This window comes from Puntigrus tetrazona, chromosome 16 (genome assembly GCF_018831695.1).
Source record: "Puntigrus tetrazona isolate hp1 chromosome 16, ASM1883169v1, whole genome shotgun sequence".
Classification (NCBI taxonomy): Eukaryota; Metazoa; Chordata; class Actinopteri; order Cypriniformes; family Cyprinidae; genus Puntigrus; species Puntigrus tetrazona.
Genome location: NC_056714.1, coordinates 10,352,864 through 10,362,846, shown reverse-complemented (window position 1 = coordinate 10,362,846; position 9,983 = coordinate 10,352,864). Strand labels below are relative to the sequence as shown.

The window sequence follows — 9,983 nt, the reverse complement described above, 5'->3', positions numbered from 1 at the left end:
CCTCATGGGGACCTAAAAACATTCCCCCCCCCACACGCACACAGACACACACACACATACACCAGAAATCCTTTACACAACCTGACATGACTGCGTTAAAAATTTTACTGGAAGTTAAGTGTTGGTTTTGTCTGGCCATAGAAATGGCTGCCTAGGTGGAGTTTTGGTTCCTTGCCGTTGTCACCTCTGGCTTGCTTAGTTGAGGACACTTCATTTCTTAATTTCTATTGATTATCGCCGATTAGCTAACAAAGATTCTAGCAATGAATGATTCTAGCAAACTGATCTAGCAATGATGTCTCTGCAGTCAATGATGAAATGCCTTTAACAGAAAATAGAATGTTTAATCTTGTCATTATACATCACGATCGATCACGATTGATTATCTGAAATCGTGAAATTTGTGATTTTAAAATATTCCATTAAAATGTCAATTAAATATTATTTGAAACTATTTAAAGAACATTTACACTGACATGGCTACGTTTTTTGGCCTGTCCTTCACTATGATTTTTCATGCAAAATGAAGACAAAATTATATAAAAATCTAATTTATGTATTGTTCAAAATACAGTCTCATTGTTAAGCAATGTTTTTGCTTATATATATAAAATTGTATTGGTGTCCCCTATTTCATGTCATCCCTTTCATCCCATTCAAGTAACATCACTTCCCGGAGGTTAGATCATCTCTTAAATAAGATTCCAACACTTAAAACATGTTTTTCTCACTTCTCTATAATGTGAGGGACATTATGCAGGTTCAGTACTGTTACCATTTTTAAATTTAAATTTAAATAATTATTTATTACATTTTATGTAATCAACATCTGCAATACACATCCTTTCAAATAAAATGCTTTTGTGATCTTATCCAGCTTGCAATTAGCAAATATTTTTGAAAAAGTCAAACCTACTATTAACCAACTTTTTAGAGTAACAGGACTGGACATGTGGGTAGCAGGGATGACATAGATTGGGTGTTAGCCTGTTTTTAAAACTTTTGTTGAGTCAACTAGACGATTTTAGTTAATGTAAGTAACAACTAAAATATTTTAGTTGACTCAACTAAAAATAGGCAGTGGGGTAACAAGTTATTTCAAGTTAAAACAACTACTGCTTTTTTACGGTGTATATCATTCAGTTCTGTGAGGGAACACAGACAAAAGGGTGGATGCATTATTAGGATTAAATAGCTGAAATACCAAAAAAACAAATAATTAAATAAATACAAACAAACAATGAATTGGTTAAAATGTATGTCTTACTCAAGAACTGTTTACTTTTATATTTTGAATGCAGCTTCATTCTTTTCTCAAAAAAGTTGAACTGTACTGCACCTGACTGGATTTCGATTCAACAGGGCATTACATTTTAGTACTATACATGATAAACCCATTCATTCTTGTGTTAGTCTTTTGTTGAACGGATTATGAGTCAAAGCTGGTCCTCTATTAAAAACCCAATTTGTAAATCTGCCTACTTAATAGGCTATATGATGGAGTAACCCCTTTTCAAAACGACAGACATTAACTGAAATGTGTGCGGTAGGTGCATCTTAGCATAGATCATTGAATCTGATTAGACCAATATCATCTCATTCAAAAATAACAAATAACAATAATAATGCAATTTCCAAACAATAAGCTTACATTCACTACACTGTGTAATAATAGTAATCCAATTTGTCTATCTTTTTAATAAACTAATATGTACTGTTTTTACATTATGTGCAGTTACTACATTATGCATAGCTACCACCTTAGATTAAAGATTTAAAAGCTTAGATTAAGATTAAATAGACAATTTCACAAAATTATTCAAGGCGTAGTTGAACAGGGGCATGTTTTGTGTGCACCAGTTTACTTCAAAGGTGTTTTTCTGCTGATGCTGCTCTGTTCATAGTTCCGGCACAGACTTCCATTTTCCCAGAGGAGGTCTAATAAGGGGAAATTTACATTTGAACAAAATCAAGGAGAAGAGCAGTGTCAGCAAATCAGTAAACTTTACAGGATGGATAAGTCATCTTTGATGTGTGTTTAGTGAGAATTGCGGCGCCTATGTTTATAGCCCTCCTGCAATTATGATATAATTTATTTAGCTTATTCTGAGTTTACGCTCAACAACAAAAGCCATACTGAAAAAAAACATAAACACTGAAATCATTAAAATCATGTAAATTAAAATTTAACTGAAGGGTTTATCCAATTTGTGAGGAAAAATTCCAAAACCTTGCTTTGTATGTTTTTTTTTTTTTTTATTGTTTAGCTTTATTTTGTGTTTGTAAAAGAATTTGCAGACTAGAGTAGACGTGGTCCGTACATAATGTACCATAGCAAAACAAACATAATGTATACCAGAAAAATTAAATAAAAATTTTAAATAAAGAGTAAAATGGACTTATCTTTATTATTTTAAAGGAAAATATATCGCTGTCTCAGTGAACCCCTATTGGTTCACAGAGATTGCCCTCTGGTGGTGACCCATTGAAATTTGTAAATATTTTGAAGCTTGATGCATGCTCTAGTTTAAAAAAAAATGGTTGAAGGCAAGCTCGTAAGAGCCCTACTTAGGTAGTTTTTGTTTTTCCATTGACTCAAGTCTTTATTTTGCACGGCCATTGTATGCTTTGATGTGATTTTGTTATTTGTCTCTGTATATATATTTTGGAAGAAATATGTTTCCTTTGAGTTGCCAGTATATGTTCTGTTTTTGGCTGCAACCATCACACAAAGCAAAACAAAAACGATTTCTATCATGGCCCCAGCTACTGCCCTGAGGGTATATGTATGTATAGACCATATGGCCACCTACTTTTAAAGGGATTTTGTGTGGCGAAGCCAGAGGGGTGTCCGGGACATCCGATTGGCCACCCCGGTTGCCACCCCAAAATTTTATTGGCTGCTGACAGTTTCTGATGTTGATTGACATCTCATTTGTTTAAAGAAGTTTTTGAATTTTGCCGGCAACGCTGATCAAGCTATTTTCAAATGAAAGACGACACGAAGACAAGAGCATGATTTCAAGGTAAGACGAATAATAAAACATCGTATTTGAAATAGGTTTTATAATTTGTTATACGGTTTGTTTACTGAGTAACGTTTATTTTTCGCTGTTTAAGTGCCGAGGCGCAGACAACATCAGTTAATGAGATTAGAGAGATCAATTTGCGCTTTAGACAGTTTACATTAGGCTTAATCTCTGCTAGTATTACATGCACATACCATGTATGTAAGTTATTATATTTAATTCACAATACTCACATATTTTGCTAATATGGGGGAAGTAATGTTAGGCTAGCTGTCAGTGTTCAGTAAGTTAAATTTAGCTGAAATGAAATAGTCAGCTCATATACTTTCTTCAGAATAGTGTTATTTAGATCAGTTGCTGATTTTAATGTACAGGTATGATACTGGATATTTTTAATTAGGATAAATATGTTTTTAAGTGGAACAGATGTAACCAGACTGTCATATATGTCATATACCAGTTAGATCATACGAAATGTATTTATTTATTTGTTTATTCCCTGTGTAGGTTGGGGTAGGACAATAGAAAATAGTTTGTGGAGTATATAAAAATGGAAACTATTGAATGTTTGTGTGTTTTCCTATTCAATGGGAACTAATGGATTGTGTTGTAAATAGATTGTGTCAAGGGATAACACAGAGACCTCTGGCTCTGAGCAAGGCAGTGAGCCAGAGCTGACAGAAATGTCATCGAGACCCTTCCAACTGCATCAAGCACCAGATTTGCTGTTCCAAAAGGACCCAGTGGTAGGCCAGACACATATTTTAAACCACACATTTTAGTTAACAGCTGTCAGTTAGTTGATTTGTTCCCTTGATTGTACAATTTTCTTAATTGTACATTTTCATAGAGATATGACGCATTTAAAATTATACTTTAATAAGCCAATAATAAGTTATTATTAACTAATAAGCCAATAAGTGCTCCTCTTCTGCCATCTACTGGTGTTTGTTTAAAACTGAGATAACATTTTTTTGGTTTAAAACATAAAGTATTATTCGTCCAATTAAAATGCAGTTTAAACTTAATTAATTTTTAAGCTTTAAAGTGCTGGAAATGTTTTGAAATAAAAAAGAAGGTTGCACAAATCCTGAAAGGAATGCTGTAATAACATTCCATGGTTAGCGTTATGACTTTGTGAGCTTTATCAAATAAAACAAAGTGTAACTTATCTCAGGAGGGGAACTTTTTTTCAGTCGTTATTCTAGTGTGGAGACTGCGTCATTATGTTTATTTTTAATTTTTTTTAAAAATTTCTCTGGTTCAGTGAAAAAGAAGGTTTCTACAAAACTATTTACTGCAGTGTTTGTTATGTTGTTTACAGTAAAGCCATCAACATACAATAAAATGTAAACACTACTGTTATTGTAAATAATATATAAACAATGTTTTTTTTTAACAAATTCATTGATTAATTTATTTATAGCAACTGTTTTATGTAACAAAAAAAACAAAAAACATTGCAATTTAAAGCAAAATTACATTAACGAATGGACACTAAACAAAAGTACCAAATGTGTTTTTCCTGGTATCACTGGGTCCCACTGCAGTGATGTGTGAACTAAATTTGGTGACAGAGTTATTGAATATTTATAATAAAAATTCATAAAAATCTAAAATCTGTTTTCCTCAGGTTGTAGCTGATTGTCTGCATTACTACGATTTGAAAAGCGGTGTTATTTGTTTAGTAACAACATTTCGGTCATGAGTTATTTATTAATTTAGATTTTGAGAATCTGTTGCCAACTTTACTTAACTCGAAACTAAATGTTTAGCTTATCCACATTTGCGGTTTGATGTTTCTTATATGTGGTGGTTGCGCCATGAAACCACTCACACAATTTAGTCACACCAGCAGAAAAAATGGTCGCAAAATGCCCTGAACCCGTAAGACCTTCCTTCATCTTCACAACACAAATTAAGATGTTTTGGTTTTAATCCAAGAGCTTTCTGATCCTCCAAAAAAGGTACCAAAAGTAGATGAGATGAAATCTGTGTCACGCTGTGTGTAAAGCGTGTTTTGCACTTACTGAAAGTGAATTGGAACGATGCCCGATGCATTTGGGACACGGATGCATCTCTTAAGCAGAATATATATATATATATATATATATATATATATATATATATATATATATATATATATATATATATATATATATATATATATATATATATATTTTATTTTTATTTGTATTTTTTTATTTTATTTTTTGCCCAAAAAGTATTCTAATTGCATTATCACATGGACTACTTTGACTCATCTTAAATATCTTAATATCTTAATTTGTGTTCAGAAAATGAACGAAGGTCTTACGAGTTTATCCTGTATTATCCTCTCGCTTTTCTCCTTCCAACTCACTGTTTTTCAAGGTTTGTTTTCACATTAATGCATTTCACTTCTAATCCTTATTAGCAGTGTTTACTATGTTAATAAGCAATATTTGCTATCCATCAAAATGACAGATATCATGTTAAAATATAACATCATAACTGTATAAGTAAGACGTAACATAATAAGTGTTAATGTGGATCAGTCAATCCCTTTCATTTATACAGTGCTTTTAGCAATACAGGTTTATCAAAGCACTGTACAGTATCAAATAGGAGAATAGAATTATAGGGATGTATAATGATAAAAATGTAACAATTTATTACTAAATGCAGAGACGGTCTCTGCAATCAAATCGACGATAATAACTAGAAAAGTGTCCCCAACTAAGCAAGCCAGAGGCGACTGCGGCAAGAAACCAAAACCCCATCCATTACAGAAAAAAAAAACCTTGGGAGAAACCAGGCTCAGCTGGGTCGATGACTATTTTTGATTGTCAATGTATGTTAAATGATAACCTGTATACAGAAAAATATTGCATAAATATAGAGTTCTGGCATAAAACTCCAGGCACACATAGTAATACATGCTGTTCACGTTGCTCTTCGGAGCAGCAGCAGTACATATGTCTTGGCAATAGATCTGTTTTGTGTGGGGTGTCTGTTTTTTTTCTTGTCTTTATGTGTGTGCATGTCCACTGATGCAGCAGTTAATCCTTATATTCAGCGGCATGTGTGTTATATGTGCAGCAGCAGGATTTCCTACACCCTCAAAGCATTATGTTGTGGATGTATTGGTAGTAGGTACATGCTCTGCCTTAACATTTAAGTTCAAATTTATTAACATATTACTGCTATTATGATGGTTGAAGGTTGAGTAAAATTATGTCCCCTCATGTGTTTATGACGCTTTTGCTCCTGGTTAAGAGTTCAAGTTTCATAATACATGCAAGGATCAGTTGATGTAGAAAAAAGTGAATACATTAAAAAAGAATTCAGAAACATCCATCCAAAGAGATCATTATAACAATACTTGTGCTATTCAACCTTTACATTAGAAAACACTGCTGCATATTTTACATTTGTTTTGCGAATCAGTCAGTAAGGTGTTACAGGTCTTAAAGTGGAAATTAAAATGCAGCTTCATTGCTTTAAGCCATTTATGTTATGGGTTTTATATGGACTTGTTCAAAAAGGTTGTCTTGGAAGAAGAAAAATGGTTACTGATGGCAACGTCTGTGTGGTATTCTTTCTCTTGTACTTGTTGCAAAGCTCACCAGTATCTGACAGCCACCTTAACGGCTAAACAAAGAAGCTGGGCGAGGGAAGAAAGCTATCCTGACATTTGGAAAAAAGCTGAATCTAGAAGCTGTCTAGGGAGATGGGGGTGGAGGTAGTACAGACGAAGGAGTAGGGGAAGCACTGCATGGAAAATACAAGAGTTTAGTCTAAGCCTGTAACATAAAAGAGCCCATAGCTGTGGTCAGTGTTATTCTGGTTACCAAAACAAACAAACAAGCTTCATATCTATGAATTTTCATAGACAGTATAACAGTGGGTTTACTTGTTAGCACACAAGATACAGTGTTGCAAGGCGATGGAAAGGTCCAGTTTGAATCCTGTGTAACTGCAGTTTGACAAAACAGTTCAAATCTGTGTGTCAACGGAAATTTAAATGGCATGGTTGCATCAACAGATGTCTTTTTATCAGCTTTGCATTTGTTAACACTATTGGGTAGGTTTAGGGTTGGATTTGGTGTAGGGGATATTTCCAACACCAGCATTAGCTCTTGGATATTTGAATTCTGAACTTTCACAATACGTAACTGAAGCAATGTACAAAAACTCAGCAATACTTACCTATATCAATGTAATAAAAATTTGTGAGACTTTAAATAAGGCTACGTGTTTAGGAGACTTGGTAGAAAAAAGGCTTTGGGTAATCCATGGAACAATACAGTATTAAGAATCTTTACTGAACTTTTGAACTGGGTCATTTTTATAAATTCGGTTATTTTCTCTCGTGGACTATATGCAAATGTAATATAATGTGAAATCTTATTTAGGTCCATACTGAATAAAAAATAACATGCATTTTGGTATTAAAACAAAATACTCTCCCAAATTTTGGCATTCATTGTGTTCATTATTATTATTCTCATTCCATGTCCTGCAAGACTATATGTGGCCACACTTTGCTGTATCATTGTCTTGTTTGATACATATGTACTGTTTGCATGGCTGCTTGCTGTGTAATGCTACTGTACTGCTTGTCTTTGTGTTGTTTTTAAACGTACATATTTCCTGCCTACAAATCACAGAGTACTGCACATTTCCATCTTCATCTCAAAATAAATCCTGCACCATAAGAAGTTTAATTAGGTCCCATGAGAAAGCAGGGATTATAAATCACATTGTGGTTTTGTTTAATTAACGAAACAAACAAAAACATTAAAAAGTATATCTTTGGACATATTAGGCCAGGTACGGCATTGCTGACTTGACCGTGACAAACATCAAAAAATGAGATTCGAAAGTTCCAGCATTAGAAGGACAGACTGTATATGATACTTAATGGTGTTTTTTTTTTGAGCATGGTGGTGTAAACTACTAATCATTTTCTTGTATGTAAAATGAAAGCTTGTACAGAAGAAAGAAAATAATGCAGGACTGAAACATCTGAAGGAATCATAAGGATCAGTATATGATGATGATTTTTTGATGTACCAACAAAGCCTGGCGCATCATCTTCTATCCCTTTCGGTCTGGTCTTTCTCTCCATCTTTTTCACTCACATTTGCTTTCTCCCTTGCTCCTCGCCTCAATCCAGACCCTCCCTCTCCCCTTTTTCTCTCTCTCTTTCTCTCCCTTGCACATACATACTCGCACACACACTGCTTCCTTTTCACTCTCACTCTGACAGTCTGCAGTTCAACATGTTGCCTGAGCGATGCTGCGCACCACAGTGGAAGCCATCCTGCCGGTGTACCGGCCGCGCACCCCAGCCCGAGCATCAGTGCTCCATTTGAAGGACCTGTGTGAAGAGGAGTGCGACCCTCACAAACCCCAGCCACCGCCCAACAGAGAGGAACACAACGCCAGCTCCATGTGGAGGGAGGCCATGCGTAAGAGGAGCTACTTGCTGGAGAGGAGCACCCGGACAGGAGGAGATGTAACAGGAGGAGGTGTGCGTGGCCGGAGACAGAGGTCCCCAGACTGGCTGTATGATTCGTACTATCGTATGAGCCAGCAGCACCCACTTATTGTTTTTCTGCTTCTCATTGTGATGGGTGCCTGCCTGGCTCTATTGGCTGTTTTCTTCGCCTCTGGGCTGGTGAGTGTTTGGAAACTGGGGGGAAGGTAACTAGGGAAAAAAGCAAAAAAGAGATGGGAAACTGTGTTTGGGTTGGTTAAGGGGGAGAGCAAGAGACACAGGAAAATGTAAATGTAACATTTCTTCGAGCTTATTTCTTTAAGGGTTTCTCAAACCGTTAACAAACCAGCTGCAAGCCCACATTGAAATATTTTTGTACTAAGTGTATAAGAAAATTAATTTCCTGTGTCCAAAAACCTCACACTTTAGAGGAAGTTTCTGCCAGTTGGCACTGTTTTACTGATTGCAGCAACCATATGTCTTTGTTTACCTTATGCAGTGTGCAATCACTCTCTTCAAAGCATAATTTCTGTGATTCACGTTAAAGTGATGAGGAAGCAGCAGAGAATAATCAATGGATGGAAGCAAAGGGAACACATTTGGAAAAACATCAGACATAGTCATGGGTAATTAAGCAAAACGGATTAAGTAGAAACTATTAACTTTTCTTATTTTACATATTCAATTTATCTTATTTAGAGCAAAAAGAAAATCCTTGTGAACTTATTGTTAAATAAGATTTTGTATTAACCTTTAGCTGTGAAATTTGCGTTATACGCAAAACAAATTTAATAAATGCCGTAAATGTAAGTATAGAGCATAGTGCTAGCATCTTTTGATGCCAGTTTATGCCTGTATGTGAAATAAATAAATACAGACTCAGATTACCATTTTAGTAATCAGATGTTTGGCATTTGCTGATAATTAATAATAGCACCACTGATTCAAGAGTTTGAAATTCTACATGTACCATTTGGAGAAACAGAAGCTGTAGTGTGGTCACAATGTCTGAATTAGTTTGGACATGTATTGCTGGCTTTTCCCAGAAATTGATAATCGTTGGTATTTTCATCATCAATTCTGTACAAAGCAGAAGTCACAATGACAGGATGCATGAGCAGTTTGCTGCCATGCTGTCTGAAATTTGTTCGCTTTCCCCTAATTTAAAGCGAGTCATGTTAAAATATCTGGAATGTACAGGGAAATGTCTATAAATTTCACCTGATTAAATCAGCTCTAATGCATTAGGGATATCAGGGAGTGAATAAGTAAGTGACGTTTCACAGTATAACGTCAACCCCTGTGTAGATACACACTCTCAATGCGTGCACTACTTTCTTTCTTGTCTTTTGACTGCCTGACCTAAATCTCATATCACAGTGGCTGTTGAGGCTGCCTTGGGTTTCCGCAATGCTCTCTATGACTCCCATGGTTGCACACATCACATTGATTGTGAAAAAAATCCTTGG

At 35.1% G+C, this 9,983-nt stretch overlaps 1 protein-coding gene across 1 annotated transcript in view; it reads left to right on the top strand.

The window, feature by feature from the left end:
- The first annotated feature begins 8,250 nt into the window (after window positions 1-8,250).
- Window positions 8,251-9,983, top strand: part of adcy2a (adenylate cyclase 2a) — a 67,511-nt gene continuing 65,778 nt past the window's right edge. The window contains 1 exon segment of the mRNA XM_043261970.1: window positions 8,251-8,694. Coding sequence (XP_043117905.1) covers window positions 8,311-8,694 — 384 coding nt within the window. The 5' untranslated portion in view covers window positions 8,251-8,310.